This window comes from Dermacentor albipictus, chromosome 1, assembly GCF_038994185.2.
Source record: "Dermacentor albipictus isolate Rhodes 1998 colony chromosome 1, USDA_Dalb.pri_finalv2, whole genome shotgun sequence".
In the NCBI taxonomy this organism is placed as follows: domain Eukaryota; kingdom Metazoa; phylum Arthropoda; class Arachnida; order Ixodida; family Ixodidae; genus Dermacentor; species Dermacentor albipictus.
In genome coordinates, this window is record NC_091821.1 from 451,390,982 (window position 1) to 451,412,840 (window position 21,859).

The 21,859-nt window shown below is 45.5% G+C and overlaps 1 protein-coding gene and 1 long non-coding RNA gene across 2 annotated transcripts in view; one reads left to right on the plus strand and one right to left on the minus strand.

Annotated features, from left to right (window-relative positions):
• The window catches only part of LOC135911077 (uncharacterized), a 357,016-nt gene that overhangs the window by 32,573 nt on the left and 302,584 nt on the right, over positions 1 to 21,859 (plus strand). The window lies entirely within an intron of this gene.
• Positions 787 to 4,705, minus strand: LOC135911075 (uncharacterized). The gene has a single exon (XM_065443176.2). The coding sequence runs from the start codon at positions 4,056 to 4,058 to the stop codon at positions 1,758 to 1,760; it is 2,301 nt and encodes a 766-aa protein (XP_065299248.1). The 5' UTR covers positions 4,059 to 4,705; the 3' UTR covers positions 787 to 1,757.

A 21,859-nucleotide genomic window follows, 5' to 3' on the forward strand; every position in this document is an offset into this window, starting at 1 on the left:
TGGCGTATTGCCTGAAAAAGCTTGTGTATGTAGATTCAAGGCGCATCTTAAACATTCAACACCTGTGGATTAAACCTCTTTAATATTTCATAATGTCACCGAGGTAGCGGTGACGATGTGGCAGCGTAGCAGGTAGCGGTGCTCCACGTTACGCAGCGACAAGGACAACATAAAAGAGTGTTGGGACATGGCTTTCCATAGCCCCCAACTAAAACGACAGACACAGGCCGTCCATCGCGCCCGCGATGCGGCCGAGAGGCTAGGCTTTTCGGTCCCGAAGTAGGAGTGGCCCACTTCGGGCGAGGAATCTAGCGTGACCTGACGGACCTGAATCACGTTTTTCATACCATATCATGCCGAGGTTTTGCAAGAATCCTTAGCCGTTCAACTCTAGTGTTTGTATATCCATAGTGAAAGTGGTCCTTGTGATGTATGTTTAACAGAGACGAGTCCGCTCACAGAGTTCATTTCGGAGCCATGGTGTGAGGTTTGTCTCTCTTGGAGGCGTCGAGAGATTTGCGTCGCTGCTTAGGCGCTATGGACGCCATATGAATGGGTGTTGCGTCCATCAACCCTTCCAAGGCGCTGGACACGTGCGCTTGCGTGCGGTGTGTTTTCCGAGAAGGCCTTGTCTCAGAGAACGAGGCCCTTGAGACATGAAGCCCGGAGTCAATGACTCCTTGATGTTAGACGGCAGCGCAACGCTAGCTGCAGCCGCCAGAGTACGATGGTGTCATTACCGGCTGTGATAGGAGGATGTGGGCCCAGGCCTCAAGCACACAGGGATGGCACAATGAACACAGAGAGGCTTTAATGACACGGGGACGGGACTAGGATAACGTACACGATAACACACACAGAGTTCCTTTCATAAATGTCTGTCGCGTAAGTATCGTCGCGCTCAGCTTCAATGTAGGAAGGCGTCCGATAGCGCGTCGGTCTCACACACTCACGGCACGAAGAGGCGCAGAGATGAATCTCGAGCGGCGAGTGGCGCAGGTGCTGGAGGCCGGGGCGGGTGCCCGGCACACGACGAGCCACTCGCGCGACAGCAGGGTCGGGACGTCGGCCCGCCACAGGGTAGACCGTTCGGAAGGCTTAGCTGCACCGGAACATGCCGGTGTCGGATGCTCGCCCAGCAGTGGAGCAGGCCGGTTGAAGACCAAGGACAGCCCGGCCTGTTCTGCCAGCACACCCAGGAACACCGGCCTTGGGTAGATGACTGCTCGGCTCGTTCGGAAGGCCAGCCCAGGCAGCTCAGGCAGATCGCATGGCTGCCGTCTCCGCCCAGACACCGGCTCTTCTCTTCTTCTTCGTCCGTCGCCGCCGCACAGCAATCACGCGCATTCGGCCGCGACATTCAAATAGTCCAAACTCCTATCACATTTCCCCCCAAGTTCAAGAAGTCGAGGAGGGTAGCACTACGGAGTATCACAAGTGACACAGTTCAAATTATTACTCTCATGACAGATTAGTCCGTGTCCGTAGCTATTCTACTTAGATAGTCTGCACCAACGTTATCACATCCACGAATATACTCCACATGAAAGTCATAATCCATGAGGAGTAAACTCCAACGTGGCACGCGCCTGTTCACGTGCGTCGCCGAATTGAAGTATGGCACCTGTTGGTGGTCGGACCGCACGATGAACAGTTTACCGTAAAGGTACACATGAAATTTATGTAGAGCCCACACTATGGCGAGGTACTCCCTCTCAATTGTGGAGTAGACAGCTTCACGCGGCAGAAGCTTGCGGCTATCGTAGGACAGGGGTTGCAAACGCCCGTCGGGTTCTTGCAAGAGAACTGCTCCGAGACTTCTCGACTTCAGCTTTGAGTCGCTGATCCATAGTTAGTTGGTTGGAAATGGCGATGTCCTTTGATGTCTTCGTTACGACGAGTGATGGGTAAAGCGGTGTTGTCTCTCCAAGCTCTAGACCTGTCTCATCATCTGTACTCAGTGGGGCGCGTCCGACTAAATGGCGCGGCACCTTTCGTTGACAGACGTCGCACGATTTAACAAACCGTTTCGTCTCCGACTGGACCCTTGGCCAGTAAAATTCAGCAACAATTCGATCCACCGTTCTCCTCACACCCCGGTGACCGGCGAGGATCCCTTCATGAGCCAACTTCATCACCATCTCCCTGAGGTCTTTTGGCACCACTAGTTGATCGAGTATTTTTCCACCTGGCACTGTGTGCTTCCTGTATAAAATGTCATCCTTTAAGTAATATTCGCTTACGCGGCCATCCGCGGTCATCCTCTTGCCGACCTTTTCGAAACATCTCCTCAGAGACCCATCGTCCCTCTGTAAAGCTTTTAATTTCTCTTGCTCTATTCCAACGACTGCGGCTTGCGGAACAGGCAGAGTAGGCAGGGACCGTATCTTCGTTTCCTTTGTCACAGCAACGAGCTCGGTACCAAATTCATAGTCTTCTTTATGTCTCGAGGATCCGGCTGCGTTTTTAACTGCTGTGGACAACGTTTGGCCCTCTACGTCTGGTAGCTCCGCTTGAGCGGTAGATGACATCCTGTTGGCAGGGTAACTCGTCTTGTCGCTGTTATGTTTCAGCGGTGACCATGAATTGGTCGGGTCATCAGGTGCACGGGCACCTTCAATGTTTCCCAGTACCACATCATACAGGGGATCTTGCATACATTTAACTCGTGCGACGTCGGTAAAGAACGGACTGTCTAAGTATACTATGGCTTCCGGTAAGTAGTGGATTGTACGGTCTAGCAAGAGCACTGGACTTTTTGTTCCTGTCATTTTGTCCTCAGGTACCATAGAGAGTCGCACGACCACGGTATTGCAGCCAGTGTCTCGTAAGACAGACACCGGTTGTGATTCGAGAAAGCCTCTTCTCACTGGCAGATTTCCACTGTCACATCTGGGACCTTGTCGCATTAACGTCATGTTGACTATTGGGACCGTTTCGCCACCTTGAAGCACTACGTATCCGCCACTCTCTTCTGTCGGCTTTTCGGCTTGCGATGGAGCCAGAATACACGAAGCTTGTCCTTGCTTTTTCCTTCTTGAGGTTTCACCGCCTTGTCCCTTTCTGCCGGACCATCCGCGACCTGTAGAGTCCTCTTTAGTCCGGGACCAGCACTCCGAACCTCGATGTCCCGCTTTATCACAAAGGAAGCACCGATTAGTTGCACGTGGCATCACTGTTGGAGGTTCAGTCTTGCGAGCAGAGTCTAACACGACCTCCTTGGATAACTTTTCTCTACCTAGATTGGTCAGGTTTTGTGCCTCTATAAAACAATCGGCATTCTTTGACAACATAGCGAGGGTCTTACAGTTCCCTTCTTTCAGGAACACTCGCAGTGACGCAGAACATCTCCTCAAGAACTGTTCAGCAATCATGGCGTCCCTGAGGGAGTCGAAGGTCCTCTCAATATGGGACATTTCAAGCCAGTGGTCAAAGTAGCCCGATATTCTACCTGCATATTGTAGGCCAGTCTCATTGTCTTCGGGCCTTGCGTTTCGAAACTTTTCTCGGTATCCCTCAGCAGTGCACCGAAAGCGCTGAAGGAGAGTAGCCTTCAGCTGGTCGTAGTCTAGGCCTGCATTAGAATCAAGCCGTCCTATGACCGTCAACGCTTCTCCTGTCAGGCAGAGGCTGAGGGAGAGCGCCCATTTTGCACGGGGCCATTCCTGACTTGTTGCCACTCGCTCAAAACGTTGCAAGTAAGCGTCTAAATCATCCCGGGCTTCGTTAAAGGGCGGGATCAACTTATGAGGACTGAATAGCTCAGGAGCCGCCCTGGTAACCGACTGTTCCGTAGTGCTGTCTCTCTGTGCGCTTTGTACGCCAGTAGTCTTTTCCTGGAGCTCGATCTTGAGCTTTAGCACTCGTTCTTCCGCTTCTAGTCGTAGACGCTCTTGTTCTGCCTGCGCTTCGGCCTCTAGCGCCTGCGCTTTCGCGTCTTCCCGATGTTGGGCGCGCTGGTCGCGTTCCCTCACGATTTCTGTATCAATCCAACGCTTTAACTCCGCTCCTGTCATTCCTAGCTCTTTCCCTATGGCGTACAACCTCTCGATCTCCATCGCTCCTCCTGTGCGTTTGAATATCCTGGCAGGCTCGCCAAAATTTGTGATAGGAGGATGTGGGCCCAGGCCTCAAGCACACAGGCATGGCACAATGAACACAGAGAGGCTTTGATGACACGGGGACGGGACTAGGATAACGTACACGATAACACACACAGAGTTCCTTTCATAAATGTCTGTCGCGTAAGTATCGTCGCGCTCAGCGTCAATGTAGGAAGGCGTCCGATAGCGCGTCGGTCTCACACACTCACGGCACGAAGAGGCGCAGAGATGAATCTCGAGCGGCGAGTGGCGCAGGTGCTGGAGGCCGGGGCGGGTGCCCGGCACACGACGAGCCACTCGCGCGACAGCAGGGTCGGGACGTCGGCCCGCCACAGGGTAGACCGTTCGGAAAGCTTAGCTGCACCGGAACATGCCGGTGTCGGATGCTCGCCCAGCAGTGGAGCAGGCCGGTTGAAGACCAAGGACAGCCCGGCCTGTTCTGCCAGCACACCCAGGAACACCGGCCTTGGGTAGATGACTGCTCGGCTCGTTCGGAAGGCCAGCCCAGGCAGCTCAGGCAGATCGCATGGCTGCCGTCTCCGCCCAGACACCGGTCCTTCTCTTCTTCTTCGTCCGTCGCCGCCGCACAGCAATCACGCGCATTCGGCCGCGACATTCAAATAGTCCAAACTCCTATCACACCGGCTCACTACGTGTAGGCCAGACAGCCGCCGGAGGTCATTGTGGCGCTGCCCGCAAACGCGCCACTTTGGCAAAGCTGTTTTTTGGCAGGCATGCCACCCGCCTGCGTGCCTCCTTGAACGATATCTTTTGCTTCAATTTGATTGCCACGACTTGTTTTTCATTTTTCCAGGATGGGCAGGAGCGCGAATATGTGGCGTGCTCCCCATCGCAGTTCCCGCTGTATGGAGAATTATCGCAATTGTCAGATGGATCTTTTTTGGTACTACACTTAACGCGCATTTCCTGCGGCCTCAGCCGTTCTCTGAACTGGGACCAAATATTTCGCGATTAAAGCATTCGAGAGGACTGGGGATGTACGGTCTGACCAGGATCTTTATGTACACTACCTCGATTGTCTCAGGCCGCATACCTAATCTGAAAATTAGAACCAAGTGCTTTGCTTCGATTCCTTTAGAATCACGCCTCAACTTAATCCGCTTGATATTGATCACATTCTGATAGCGCCAGCCTTGTAGTAGTTAGGCTTGAATGAACACAATTAAATGAGAATGGGAAACGACTCCATGGGTGATGATCATAGTGCGGTGACGGGTAATTCTCACTAAGATCTCCGAACTACACTAGATTAAACAGCTTTTCATGTTGCTTCTCTACGCACAGCTCTAGAGAGAGATTACCGCTTGCCAACTTGAAGACCTTGAAACCTGAGCCAAGACTTTCAATAAGTGCTTTCGCGACCGCAAAAGATGAGATCGTGCCCGCTGCCATTTCTTTTTTCTCTCAATATATTACATGAAATCGTGGAATATTGTCAATATTTTGGCCAAAAAACATGAAACATTATTCAGTGTGCCCTCGTTCCTGAGGGCGATCAGGGAGAGAGCAGGAATTAACTTGTCATATGTAAAGCTGAATCTTTTGGCAGCACCACCATCCTTCCACCATACACACCGATGAGGGGACGCTGGAGGACCTGTCAAGGACCGGTCCTCCAACCGTCAGCTGTACGCCATTGTTATAACCAACCTAATATGGTATGCCGGAGGTTGGCTAGCCACATAAGGTGAACCCTTGCCACCCAAATACTCTGGAGTAAGAAGGCAATAGAAGACAGGGGAGAGAAAAACGTAAGAGAGAAAGACGAAGATTGAAGAGGAGGACTAGAAACGTCGACTGCCTATTTTCTCCAGATGGGTCACACTGGAGGCGCCGTCGACATGAAACAGAAGCCAAGGAGGTTTGTTGCCTATGCCGGGCGGCCTTATAGGTCCGAACACCTATAACACCGGTCCGAACACCCGGCATCGGCAAAATCCCCAGGATCCGCCTTTCGCCAGACACGGCTGAGCCACACATGGCATACCCAGGAAGGTCGTGTCCTCACTACAGACCTATTTCAGTGACCAGTATTCCATGTAAACTATTAGAACACATTATATCATCAGCAATTATGAAATACCTAAGCGAGCACAATCGTCTCTTCATTAACAAACACCGGGTCCAAGAGGGTCGCTCATGTGAGACGCTGTTATTCGACCTAGTCTCTAACCGGCACAAAGCTATAGCGACTCATCACAAATTGACGCCATATTTATAGATTTTGCGAAGGCTTTTGATAAGGCAGCTCATAACAGTTTATTATTGAAACTTCAGTATTTTAATACAAATAGTAGGATTACGAATCGAATTAGCAAATCTTTAACTAAGCGGTACCAATTTGTAACTACCAATGAATTTTATTCTCCGCAATTACTAGTAAAATCCGGAGTGCCGCAGGGCTCTGTTTTGGGACCAATTTTATTCCTGCTATACGTCAATGACATGAGCAATAATATTAACTCTACAATAAGACTATTTGCACATGATTGCGTAGTTTATAGCCGAATGATTAACTCTTCCGACACTGCAATCTTGCAATCTGACCTCGCGAAAAATACCGACTGGTGTAAACAGTGGCAAATGGAAATAAATGCTTCAAAAACTAAGGCTATAGCTTTCACTAGATCTAGTAACCCGAGGCTTAACCATTAAACGATGAACGGCATTAGTATCGCACATGCGCAAACAATAAAATACTTGGGAATACATTTGTCTTCAAATGTTTCATGGAATCATCATACCGAAGCGATTACTAGCAGCGCGTCTAAAACCCTTCGCTACATTAGGCGTAACCTTTACTCGGCAAATAAGTCCACTAAATTATTAGCCTATACGACACTGGTTCGTTCGAAAATGGAGTACGCGTCTTTTAGTTAGAATGCGCATCAGTCGTATCTCATGAACCAGCTCGAGTCAGTCCAAAACAAGGCAGCCCGATTCATCACGAAAGATTACTCATGAACTTCTAGCATCACTAACATTAAAACAAATCTAAATCTACCCTCGCTAGAAAACCGAAGGCTGATAGGACTGCTTTCCCATTTTCACAAGCTGTATCACTGCGGGTTGTCTTTCAGCGCATGCCACATCAGGCCCGCCCACCCTATTTTCCCGAGCCTTGATGCAGCCCGTTCTCGCGCGCACTAACTACTTGAGCCACTCGTCCCTCTTTCTCACGGTATATCACTGAAATATGTTACCAAATGAAATCATGTGTGCTTTAAGTCACGATGATTTCCAAGCAAAACTACAACACTATTTTAACGTACTAACGTTGCTCATTTGTTATAGGCATCACTGTGTTAGTGTGCGCTTTTTTTTCTTACTTCACTCTTATTCTATTTTTATTTCCTCCCCATATTTTGATGTTCCTTGCGCAAACTGTTTTGTTCTATGTTAGCACAGAGTCACTTGTACTGCCCAAAATTTTGGGTCTTTGCGCTTTTCATTGTTTCATGCAGTATCTGCTGGTATGTGTACCTTTTAAGCAAGCATTCTTGTTTGTATGAAGTGAACAAGTAACGGTCATATTGAGTAGCACCCATTTTAATTCTATAGGTACCCTCAATGTTTAGGACGTGTCGTTGTATTGCTCTTACTATTTTGTTCCAGTTTTCCGCTTGTGTTCTTTTTGTTTTAGCATGCATTATCCGTTTAAATGCGTATACTGCATCTATCACTAATTTATTGTAACACTCCTATGTAATGCCCGTATGTGCGTACTTGAATAAAAAAATGTGCTCGGGTACTTGTTGTCGCAACACATCAAACGCCTACTGACGCCGAAGTCCCTACCGTTCATTTAGACATTACATTCAGAATTACCTATGAAGAGTGAAATAGCACTTTCACGTTCTCCTCATCTCTTCACTTTGATAATATTGCTTTTGTACACTGTTCCCCTCTATCCTAAGCTAAAATAAGTTGTCGAAGGGCGAGGGTATCAAGCTTAAACTCCCGTTCATATTCAAACTGCGTTTTTTCTTTCAAGAACTAAATTATTAAAAAGAAGGCACGATCAATGCAAATTGCGTTAAGAAGTTTCAGCTTTCCCTTCAGGTATTGATAAAGACAGGAATAAAACATGGCAGCAGCCTTCCAAAACATTCAGCTATCACAGAAACTGTAAAAAATAAGACTCTTCTCGTCGACCACCACTCGTCGCCTCTTCGCATCGTCTAGACGAGATACTTGAGCGCCTCGAAACTATAAACAAGTGCAACGAAATATAATAAACATCTGCGCTTCGTTCCAGTTACGAAGTGCTAAATTGTGTATGACGCTTTGGCAGCTGCGCAAGAAATCTGCGCGTCGATATAGGCTTTTTCCATCGCGATATGACAGTTCGCGGAGAAAACTGGAAGATTAATTGATTCAAGGGCTTCCTTGTTCTCCTAACCGTGAGGTTCCTGAAGTGGTTTGACGAGTGGTGCGCCTAAGAAAGGCATTTTTCTTTGTAAGAAGAGGAGGATTAAGAAGTTTTGGTGGTACGGTTCTGCGATTCTTACAGCTTTCAAAGGCTGTTACTGATCTTATGAAACTTCTATAATTTGCCTCGGTGTGGATCTTTGTAGAGGCATCTTTTGTGGCTAGTATTTTAAAGGTATAATGACGCGAGAGCTTGCTATGCTCGTCAAATTTCTGAATCTTGGGCAGAAGGAGTTAGATCTTGTCTTGCAAACTTATTGTAGCTTCGAAAAATCAGATTTCACTGCCTGTACTGCTGATTTTTCATTGTAAAAAATTATTTACGGCAGACTTGCCAATTGCAAGAACTATTTTTTGTACACTGGACAATTTGCGGATATATTTCGCTACTATATTGTATTCATTCTCGTGAAATCGTAGTAATAATAAAGAAAAGTACATCATGAGGTTTCACGTGCCAAAACTACGATCTGATTATGTGACAGGCCATATTGGGCAATTGCGGATTAATTTTGCACACCTAGGATTCTCTCAGGCACACATAAATCTAAGCGCACGGGTGTTCTTGCATTTGGCCCCTATGGAAATGTGGTCGGCGTGGCTTTATTTGATCCCGCAACGTCGTGCTTAGCAGCGCAGTATCACAGCCGCTAAGCAACCATGGCGGGTCATTGCAAAGAGAACAACACCTCATACACTTTTCAGTAGTCTCTTCAGCGGATCAAACTTCCGCGTATACAATAGCGTTACACGCGTGCTCACTGTTAAGGAGCTTAATATGTTGAACCAGTGACGTATATTTCTGAGGAGCTAGAGTTTTCTGTCCGGCAGATTGGTCTTCTTGACGAGCAAAGATGCCTCAACGGCTTAGTTACAGTTTACTTGTCCCGCTAATTTACAGTGTTGCGCCCTCTGCAGCGTTACGCAGGGCGGTCATTTCAGTTCTTTTTTGCTCGACATTATGATAGTAGCACTCATCCAGACTTACCGTGCCGATCCCTTGCAGTTGTGTACTTAAATATGCGTACGCGGCTTTCTGATAGATCACGGTATTTCGACCGAGACAATCGTATGTATTTTAAGTGCCTACGCAATAATGCGTAGCCTGTTTTAGAGAACAGTGAAACCTGATCGCGTAACTGCGATAAAACTATCCCTTTTCTAAAGTTTGCTTTCTATCAGTATAGATATATAGTAAGAAACGTTTCGTGCAACCTTCAAATATTCATATTTACTTCAAAACACTAGTAATCTTCGTACAACGCTGTCATGGTGGCAAAACAGATGATAATTCCAGCACACTATATACTTCACCAGAGTCCTGGTGACATTTTAGTAGCACAGAAGCTAAAGCGTTCGTTGTTGTCACTCGTGAAGTAGTGCTTGTTATTACACTAGCAAGGCAGCAACCAATTCGAAAAATCAGTTTGTAGTGTTTCTCACTTTCTAGTGACGAGCGTTGACGAACGTTTCGTAAGGGCAGGTTGTAAGGGACGTCAAGTCTGACAATGAGCGTGCCATAGTGAATTCTCACACGCAGTCCAGCGTCTCTACTGTAATATAATCGGTAAAGGAAACGATTCTGCATGTCCTGGCGGAAGTCGTACCCTGACCGCCGTGGTGGCGTTATAACTGCTGCGTTGCGCTACTCAGCCCGAAAACACGCATTTAATCGCGGTCACGGCGACCGCATTTTAGTAAGGACGAAATGAAAGTACGCTCGCTTACCGCGCATTGGGTGCCCGTTAAATAGCCAGGTGTTCAAAATTATCCTGAAGTCCCTCACTACGGCGTGCCTCAAAATCAAATCGCTCTATTGGCATATGAAACGCTCAGAATTTATTAAATTCATATCTTTCGCAAGTATTAAGAAGGCCTGCGCAGGAGAGATCACAAGACAGATATACCAGTTCAATTAAGGGATTAGGCGTCGCTAGCGGCTGATTAGGTGCCGTGCGAATAGCGCTCAGAAAACACCTGCGCAGATCACAACGAAGCTGGTCCTCATTGGCCCTTTCGCCTCAAAACACCACAACAAAGATCAGTAGAGAATCCGTACTCTACGGTGCCTATAATAAATAGCATTTGCTACCGGTATATAAAATCCTAGCGTCCCGACTGGCCGAATACTTTGATCTGCGTTAAAATAACAGCCTGTTCGCAAATAGGAAACCACTGGCATAGCTATTTTCGGCTTTGGAACCAGATATGGAGGCGAAAAATGCAAGCTCTGTAACCAAACTAGTCTAGCTGGTCTCGAATCACGCTGAATATCGCTGCCAACATGCTTTTTTTTTCAGCTTCATTCTACATGCCTTCTCTTCAAGTACTGATTCTTCTGAGTCCCACCTACGTTTCTTCTTGCAGCGACCCTACATTGAAAGCCCATATTTCAAGAAAGAACGGCCCAGAAAGAAATATAATCTTGAAAGATGCCCCAGAATAAGATGGCCGCAGTAAATATGACCCCGAAAGAATTGGTCTCGCGTGCAAAGTAGAAAAAAATGGCCCCAAAGGCGAGATGAAAGCAGTAACAAATGGTGTAATTTCACCTAGTCTGACAATAATAGAATCTAGCACATCGCCATAGGTAATAAATTCCCATGTGAAAAATATCTTTCTGCGGATCACTAGGCGAAAGCACGGAATGGCAGAATGGCATCGCCGAAATGCAGAAAGGTAGATCAACTTTCCGAATGGCGTAACTTTGCGGTGAATACCTTCGCCATATTTCCTATGGTGTGAAATGTCCAATCGGCTACCCCAGATAGAGGCCTCTATCTCTAACTGGCAGAACTTTCGAAGTTAACCAACAAGCGTAAGACAGCTGACATAAGGAAGTATAATATGGATAGAATTGAACATACTCTCGGGAACGGAGGAAGCCTAAAAACAGTGAAGAAGAAACTAGGAATTGGCAAGAATCAGATGCATGAGGTAAGAGACAAAGCCGGCAATATCATTACTAATATGGATGAGATAGTTCAAGTGGCTGAGGAGTTCTATAGAGATCTATACAGTACCAGTGGCAACCACGACGATAATGGAAGAGAAAATAGCCTAGACGAATTCGAAATCCCAAAGGTAACGCCGGAAGAAGTAAAGAAAGCCTTGGGAGATATGCAAAGGGGGAAGGCAGCTGGGGAGGGTCAGGCAACAGCAGATTTGTTGAAGGATGGTGGACAGATTGCTCTAGAGAAACTGGCCACCCTGTATACGCAATGCCTCATGACCTCGAGTGTACCGGAATCTTGGAAGAACGCTAACATAATCCTAATCCATAAGAAAGGTGACGCCAAAGACTTGAAAAATTATAGACCGATCAGCTTACTGTCCGTTGCGTACAAACTATTTACTAAGGTAATCGCAAATAGAATCAGGAGGCCCTTAGACTTCTGTCAAGCAAAGGACCAGGCAGGATTCCGTAAAGAATACTCAACAATAGATCATATTCACACTATCAATCAGGTGATAGAGAAATGTGCGGAATATAACCAACCCTTATATAAAGCTTTCATTGATTACGAAAAAGCGTTTGATTCTGTCGAAACATCAGCAGTCATGGAGGCATTACGGAATCAGGGTGTAGACGAACTGTATGTAAAAATACTGAAAGATATCTATAGCGGCTCCACAGCCACCGTAGTGCTCCATAAAGCAGGCAACAAAATCCCAATAAAGAAAGGCGTCAGGCAGTGAGATACGATATCTCCAATGCTATTCACAGCGTGTTTACAGGAGGTATTCAGAGACCTGCATTGGGAAGAATTGGGGATAAAGGTTAGTGGAGAATACCTTAGTAACATGCGATTCGCTGATGATATTGCCCTGCTTAGTAACTCAGGGGACCAATTGCAATGCATGCTCGCTGACCTGGAGAGGCAAACCAGAAGAGTGGGTCTAAAAATTAATCTGCAGAAAACTAAAGTAATGCTTAACAGTCTCGGAAGAGAACAGCAATTTACAATAGGCAGCGAGGCACTGGAAGTCGTAAGGGAATACATCTACTTAGGGCAGGTAGTGACGGCGGATCCGGATCATGAGACGGAAATAATCAGAAGAATAAGAATGGGCTGGGGCGCATTTGGCAGGCATTCTCAGATCATGAACCACAGGTTGCCATTATCCCTCAAGAGAAAAGTATATAATAGCTGTGTCTTAGCAGTACTCACTTACGGGGCAGAAACCTGGAGGCTTACGAAAAGGGTTCTACTCAAATTGAGGACGACGCAACGAGCTATGGAAAGAAGAATGATAGGTGTAACGTTAAGGGATAAGAAAAGAGCAGACTGGGTGAGGGAACAAATGCGAGTTTATGACATCTTAGTTGAAATCAAGAAAAAGAAATGGGCATGGGCAGGACATGTAATTAGGAGGGAAGATAACCGATGGTCATTAAGGGTTACGGACTGGATTCCAAGGGAAGGGAAGCGTAGCAGGGGGCGGCAGAAAGTTAGGTGGGCGGATTAGATTAAGAAGTTTGCAGGCACGGCATGGCCACAATTAGTTCATGACCGGGGTTGTTAGAGAAGTATGGGAGAGGCCTTTGCCCTGCAGTGGGTGTAGCCAGGCTGATGATGATGATGATGATTGATTGATTCCCAATGGCAAGAAAGAAAAAGTAAGAAAAGGATTTATAGGCCAACTGACGCCATCACAACCAAAACTACGGTACCATTCTATGGAAGAAATTTTATTCTCTTCTTTTTGGAGGACATTAGGCTTCGTCTTTAATAGTGGAATTCATTAGCATCTATCTATCTATCTATCTATCTATCTATCTATCTATCTATCTATCTATCTATCTATCTATCTATCTATCTATCTATCTATCTATCTATCTATCTATCTATCTATCTATCTATCTATCTATCTATCTATCTATCTATCTATCTATCTATCTATCTATCTATCTATCTATCTATCTATCTATCTATCTATCTATCTATCTATCACTTAATTCCAGTGGCCCAAGTTGTCTTCCTGCATGGGCCACTTGGCATGTGCTAATGATCGTGATGCCGTCGTGTTCGTTCCATTGCTGTCATTCCAGCTCGTGATACTTTGCTCTTATCGGGCCGTCGTCGTCACGACTTCCACCCTGACCATGAGGCCCAAGTTATTGCACGTAGCGCGAGAATAGAACATGCTAGTGCACTCTACATGAGGGAGTCTGCCGCTGCCGAGATATCGCTGCACCATGGCTGGCCGGCCTATATAAATGGTGGCTACAGTGACTACCTCTTCACCCCGCTTTCCATTCGGGGGCACCTCACTCATCATCGATGCCAGCAGAGATTCTCCCACCTGCTCCACTAGGCGCAAATTTCACTTTTACAGGCACCGCGATGCCACAAGCAAAACATTCGCGATTCATTCAGCGACCACAGCAACCATGATGCTAACGGCATTTGGGGAATTCGCCGCAAGCACCGGCAGGGGAGCCTTCCCATGTTCTGTGCTGGCACTTTCCGCTGATGCATGATTTACCGAATTTCGACAGGAGCAGCTCTGCCATCGGGTTTATTCAGCTCGAGCATCACTTCTACGTCTACGTCATGAGTTGCCAACACTTGCGCTATCTCCACGCAAGTCCCGAGGGGCCAGATGGCGTGCTCTTGGAGCTTCGACTTCTACAGTCCCGAGAATCCAGAAGAACCTGCGGCAGTACCGATTTCGCACTCGGCATCACTGCCACTGCGCCTCGCTCACAACCTACGCTGCTCGTACTGCCTGCTGGTACATCTCTCTCAGATTGCGTGAACCCAACACTACCAACGACGACAGCATCTGCACATTTTACCTGGACTTTACCATTGAACTTTATTTCAGTCGCGTTTTGCTGTAGGAGGGGGGCCCTGTAGCGGCGCGGCTATCACCTCCAAAGTTGGTGGAGAAGAAGGCACACGTGCAGGTAGCGCAATAACAGAACACGCTAGTGTGATCGTTTTGCGCGGGTCGGCCGATCCGGATATCTCGTTGCACCATATGGCTGGTGGTCTATATAAACCGTGGCTACGGTGGCTCCCTCTTGGCGCCGCCACCCACACCATGATGCCAGCGTTGTTCTAAGACACTCGGAATGCCGTCGTCATTACGCCATCGTCATCATACAGTCGTCAGGCATTCGTTGTAAAACATCCATAGTAATGCCGTTGTGGTTCTTCATCGTCGTCATTCAAGCTTCGTGATCTGACTGTCGTCATGGTGCCGTCGTGATGCCTTCTACTATCGTGATATCCGTGACACTCCGCCCAGCATGTTGCATCGTCGTCATTCCTGCTTTTTCATCCCGCTACCGTCATGCTATCATCATTACACCATCGCTATCACGCTTTCGTTTTAAATTGTGATCACTTTAGTAACGTGATCTCATTCTAATTATCCCACCGTACTCATACCGCCTTCATCGTTCGATCGACGTCAATCTTTATATCTCCTTGTATGTTAATCATACTGTCTTCATTCAATCTTGATTATGCCACCTTTGTATTGTCGTTATCGTGAGACAGTCGCTATCACGCCTCCATCAGACCATCGTCAAATTGCTGTCCTAGACGTGCTCTCATAGCCACTGCAGCTTCGTCCTCAGACACTCCTCATGCCGTTGTCATGATACAGATTTCGCGGCGCAATTGTCGTTACTTCATTGTCACTCACACTCGTCGCCATTCCGTTGTCCTCATGATGTGGTCGTGCTATCGTCTTAACTGCGTCGTCAACGCACGGCATTCGTCATTTATTCGCTGTCACACCATCGTCAGGATGCTTTCGCGGTCTTTCTGTCGTTATCATTGTAACTTCAACATCTGACTCTCGTCATGCCGGCATCGTCATACTGTTGTCATCATGCTACCGTCGCCAAGCTTTTGTTTCGCCGTCGTTATCGTCATCACTTCAGTAACGTCGTCCCATTATCTTCATACCGTCGTCGTCATGCTTCTGTTTCACGATCGTCATCACTCCACTATCGTCATCCATTGTCGCCATTTCATTGTCGTCATATCGCCTTCGTCGACCAATCATAGTAATTCGTTTGTAGTCATTGTACCGTAATTATGCTGTCAACATTCAGCCGTGATCATGAGGCTGTTGTCGTACCATCGTCGTCATTACGCTGTCATCGCACAGACGCTGCAGTGCGTCTGTTGTAATTCTATCGTCATCACGTCATTTTGATTGAGCCATCTTTTCATTCCCACTTCTTTATCCGGTTGTCATCATGCTGTCATTCTCTCAGATCGTCTTCATACAGTCATCATCATCTCGTTGTCCCCATGTCGTCGCTATTCCGTCGTGATAAATTAAGAATCGATATCTTTCTAATCATGCCGTTGTCGTTATACGTCTTTTGCCGTTCGATTGACAAGATTCCTTTTTTTTCTTGTTTCATCGTCACTGCATCCGTGTCGTAAATTCGTCGTCATGCTTCCATGCTCACGAGCGACATTGGCAAGCGAGTGCCATAGCAAAGTGGCATGATATTGGAGTGTGTGGCATATAGCTGAAGCAACGAAAGTCTCAGAATTATCACTCCGCGTGGTAAATAAACGTCACTTCAGAAAGATTGTCGCTACACTGCTCTGATGCTACTCGCGTTACCCTAGAGAGTCGTCATCGTTAGATGAGTTCTGCCATATTTTTTTCTATTGATAACGACACCAGCTGTGGCTTCTCGGCGCTTATAGTGTGATTGCGCGATGACCGCGCTTGTATTTGCCCTCCTGTCATTATTCATGCAGCTTTTCCTAATTTAACCAAATTTAAACCTAGGGTGCTACGTGTCAAAACGACAGTCTGATTTTGATGCGCGTCTTGGCAGGTCGCTAAAGACTAATGTAACATGCTCATTCACCTTCAACTTGCACCTTAAGTGCACGAGGGTTTTCACATTCCGCCTCTAACAAATACAGGCGCCGCGGCCATGAACAAACAAGAGACCTCTAATGTCCACTAGGTAAAGGCCGCTCTCGCACCAATCATGCCACCACCGACTTCAGTTCACACCCAATTTGCGTATTCATTGCCTCTAATTTACTGATTGGTTCGTCGACGAGCCATTTCTTTTCTTTTTTTACTTAGGGTAATTTTTCCTACAACCAGATTTCGCCGGGAACATTTCCTCCCAGGAAATTTTTTCCAGGGACAATATTTCAGCGGCACTATTTTTGAGGACATATTTTTCCGACACCTGAATTTCGCACATGCCATACAACTTTTTTCTTTCAAATTTGATATTATAATGCCTGACCAATGACTGCGATCGTCTACCTTCCTTTTGATGTTTCAATTACTGATGCTTCCAACTTCAACAAACCCCTGCTCGAAGCTTTCTGTGTGTGAAAAAAAAAAATAAGCGGCACTCAACTCCTCTGCTTAAAGCGTTTGGGCCTTTGGAGTACTCAAAGAAAGAAATAAGAAAATGGCAAGCACACAGATGAAGCCTATGGGTGTGCCAGGTTGTTTTGCACAATTTCAACCGAGTACTGAAAAATTGACGTAAACAAAAGTGAAGATTTGCCAACCTTTCTTTTGACAGAGCTAGGGCGCAAGTTGTTTGTAACTGTTTTGCATTTTTCCTGCACCGCATTTCTAGCATGATTCGGCGGAATTTCACCTGATTGCCGCGATGAATAGAAGTGGCGCAACAACTTCGAAGCGCAGGACAGTTCTCCTTCATCGAAAAGTTGCAGATTTCAGTGCAGTCGCGAAAAAGGTTAACAATGGTGAGCAAACAATGGAAATGTGAACCGATGCAGAATGTAGCAAACAGTACAAACGCCCAATCAGTATTAGTAATTTTGAAATGTTACGCAGAAATAAAGAAAAATGATATGCACATCCAATGCACACCTTTGAGTCTATGTGAAGCGAAGTTTCAGGGAACCGATTAGTTATTTATTTTTATAAGTCATGGCGATATGTACAATAGCGTTTAATTTGGTACTGTGTTATTTAATGTTTATGTTTATCCGCCACAAAGATCGCAACTTTATTCTCAAAGAATTTTAGGATGGCTTGTGTCACATTTTTGTCACAGTGGTACATTCCCAATCTCAAAGGCTGGCCAATAATGGGAACATGCCCAGGGGTGCATACCAAATGATTTGATCAAGCAAAATCGAATAAATAAGAAGATTCTTTAAGTATAATGCGCTATTCCTTAACAGGTCTGTGTGCTATAGAGATGCCGGTAAGCCGACATTATATCTTCAGGTTTTATGTAAGAATCTGTCTTTATGTCTTTATGTATTTATGTAAGAATCTTCAGGTTTCATGTGAGAGCTTTTTTGTGTTTCGTTTACAGCTTTAAATAGTATGCTATGCGCCGCACAGAGTGCGATAATATTATTGGCTTTACGTCTATGTTGACATCGGCTGCCACTAGTTATCACTATGCCGCTTGCGCGATTCATAATTTTCCAATTTTCTGAAAGCTCTGAACAGCTTTGGTTTGTTTTACGAGTGCCTTGAGAAAATATACATCCAAATACTTTTCTCGAAAAGTGCCTCCATGAATGGAGCCTCAAAATAAACGTTTCTTCGAACAACTTCACTTGGTGTAGCGACTCGCCAAAAAGTTGTTAGAGTGCCCACATTAAGAAGATTTAAGTAGTGTGCTGCTGTCACAATAATGAGAAGAATGTTCGAAAAAATGTTTGCGAGGCCCTCCCTGTCACACCAGGAGTGTTTCAAGACATCGATGCTCAGCAGGACGGACAACGACAGAATCTTTAAGACAGGCTTTGAGGTCTCTGTCGAAGTTAAGAACTAGAGGAAACATGGACAAGAGAAAAAGCAAGGGGTTCCAGACGCTTTCGGAAGAAAGGAGTTATGGAGATTACACTGCAGGAGCGTTCTAGGCTGCCTTCCTTTGAAGAAACCACATTCTGCACACATATGCCCCATTTTCTCTGTAAGCGCAAGTCTATATAACCATAAAAAAATACAAAATAGCATGTCTGCTCCGAAACATTTTTGTTCCCAATAATCTCGCCAAAAAAAGGCTGCTTGTGATTTCAATGGGCAGGTAAAAAAATGTTTTTCTCAAGGAATGTCCAAAGCCACAATTATTATTTTGGTTCAGAAGAAAGCCAAATGCCTCTACAACAAGCATAACAATTTTCAGCAGGTACCTTGAAACTTTTTCTCAAAAATGTTCCTTAACTAAAGTAAGAAAGGTTTACAATTGATATGCTAAAACCTTCAGCTAAATATATTTCATTACATGTCCAGCGAAATTTGGTAGGTTAATACAACGAACTCATCAAAACCAACCTGGAATTTATTTATTTATTTATTTATTTATTTATTTATTTATTTATTTATTTATTTATTTATTTATTTATTTATTTGTAGAATACAGCCAATCCCCCATGGGGATTTTAACAGGAGTGAGCGAGAAGTCACTTCAATGGACACTACTAAAACATTTTACAGAAGAAGAGCACCTAATGATCGGAGACTATACAAGAATAGCAGTAGTACATTCATACATAATAAATACACACTATGAAATCAATGTACATCAACCAGCAGGGAAACTAGAGAAAAAATTGCAGAGTGAAAAGCATCATTCAAACACAAAATGCACAGAAAAAAAAGTGTAGGCAAGTGCTTTCCTATCACAAACTGAATTGGAATGTATTGCATGGCGAAAGCAATTTAACGAGTTATATGGACAACTTTTAGGATAATAGAGCATGCTCAATTCATTGCAATATTTTATCTGGTATGTGCTAAAGTAGCGCATTTAGAGGCAACTAAAGTTCAACACGCCGGTCAACTGCTTAACTGCCCAAAAAGGAAATGAACGATTGTGGAAATGTGTAGCACTACATTAATAAACATAGAGAGCCAACAATCGATTACTTTAAGCATTTATGCCATAGTAAACAGAATTGAAGTGAAATAAAGAAATAATTTCATGGTTTTCAACATTCAAAAGTGAGGAACGTGTGTCCTTTTGCTTGCATAAAACTCGGTGCTCATATTCATTCTACGCTTATTAATTTATATCAGTCCAATATGGACCTACTAGCGTAGCCTAAGCAGAGGTCAAAAGCCTTTAGACGAACAAAGCATTTTTACTGTCAGGGAGCCAATAGCGTCCTGCGAAGCTTTCCGGCTGTGCCTGCGTCGCTCCCGCTTTTCGACGCAGAACACTGGGTGAACATTGACGCTAAAAGTCGGCTGCAGTCACACATTTCTTCGGACAAATTGTCTATAAAAGAATTCTGCAATTGTGCCAGTCACTATCTCTTGAACTGATATTAGTTCAACGTTTTCCTATGCTGAACGTGCCGAGCCTGTTCGATTGCGAGCAGTACATCGCGTGATCTTTAAAACGAAATCACCATTTTAACAAAGAATTTTGGAGGTCCCAAGTTCTAATTTACTCAGGCGTTTGGCATTATATCCGCATACAATATTGCCATAGCTAGACAAAAGGCGTATTAGAGCCAGGCAAAAAGGTTTCACAATCATGATTAGAGGAACGAAGTACATATCTGTGAATAATAACGACATTGCATAGCTCGGTGACTAGAGTGATCACTTCGCCAAAGCACATTAGGAACGTTAAGCTTTCCGGAAATAAAAGAATGTTGGAACCACGCCATGCAATGCTTGCGACCTCATGTTGCCGTTGCTATTTTTCCATTAAGGAAATGTCAGTTAATTCTTGATATACAGATGGGGAAATGTTACCTCAATATGTTCTCCATTATTTCTTATCTCTTTCTATGTTCACACAAGATATACTGAACGACACTACTGTTAAGCATTTCGCAACAAAAGATCATTAGCGACAATGCTGTGGCGTACTGCTGTGTAATGGCCGACTGTCAGAATATATAATATTGGTGTTTGCATGTGGGTGACTTAATGACAGCTGAATCAAGAGGTTCGTTTTCTCTGTTAGTAACGACCACAATATCGGGGTCCGCAATCAGTAAAGTAAAAGAAGTGGAAGGGTCCACTAGGGCCAACCAGCCCCAGTGCATGATTCTACATCAAGGTAACGCATCATGCATCAGCGATGATGCTTAAAGAGTTGTTGAACATTCAAAGCAATTGTTCAACAATATTCGTGTTATGAATGTCTCCACAAAAAAAAATATCGGTAACAACATTAGGTTGACGTGTCCACAGCGAACGAATGCCAGCGCGAATTGACGGGGATGAGAAGGCAACAAACAGAGCGCTTGTGCGTGTCGCCTCCTAGTCAGTTCACGCTGTTATTAGTTCAGTATAAATTAAACCAACTAGTCCACCAATAAACTTCAACAAAGGCGTAATGTCGTTTTGTAACTATTGAGAGAGAGTATATATTACATACACGTGTGTGTGAGTGAGATTATCTGAAAGAAGGGGTCGTTTTTCCTTGTTAGTGCAACGGCGCTAAGTCAGCAGGTAACGACACCAACGAAAGTATTGCGGAAGCGCTCCCTCAGTGACAGCAGCCGACAAGCGCTGGTACCCGATGCTCCCTTTGGAGCACGTGCTGTCTACAGTCCACTTACTCCGTTTAAATCGAACCCCACCACCAATCACAACACCTAAGCCTATCTGATGCAACGAAATTGCTTAGGCAAGCTCTGTAGCAGCCGATGTAATGCAAAACAAGTAACCTCCACTCTATATAACCGAGTGATACCGCCACAACATAATATGCTGTTCGAATCCACTAAAGAAGCTTCGGTTTAGTGTAATACTGGTCCACAAAGTGCCTTGAAGCACGTATTCTGCATGTACCACCGAAAACCCGTGTCAATAATTGATGTGACGTACATAGTAAAGCTACCCATTTTATCTCGCATAGGGATGGCTGACAGCGCAGCTTGCAGCTATTGCGGCAACGAGGAAACAATTCCTCATGTTCTAATGCCCGCAGCACAGTGTGCCAAGACAATCGCTTTCCGTCGTGCCGAACCCGTTGGACGATTGTCTCTCTCAGAAGAAATACTTTTACAAAATCGAAGGGGCTCCAAATCGCTGCAGAAGGACGTAGAGTGCGGCTATATCCGCTGGCATGCCACCCAGGTAAATCGGAACTGTGTCCCGAGCAGGAAAATAGCCCTAGGTGCCCTGTAGGCCATGCCTTTAAAGAAAAAAAATTAAAAGAATGAAGCCTGGTGTTGTGAAAGCGGTTTTGTTTATATGCGAGGGGAAACGCCGTTCCGCTTGTCTGCTGTGTCCAACGAGCGCGCGATTTTCTCTGTAGACCCAAGGGGAAACTAGAACGCGATGTGTTTGCTATTGCAGTTTGCCTCGTTATAACCGCTGCCATTTTCAGCCTCTTT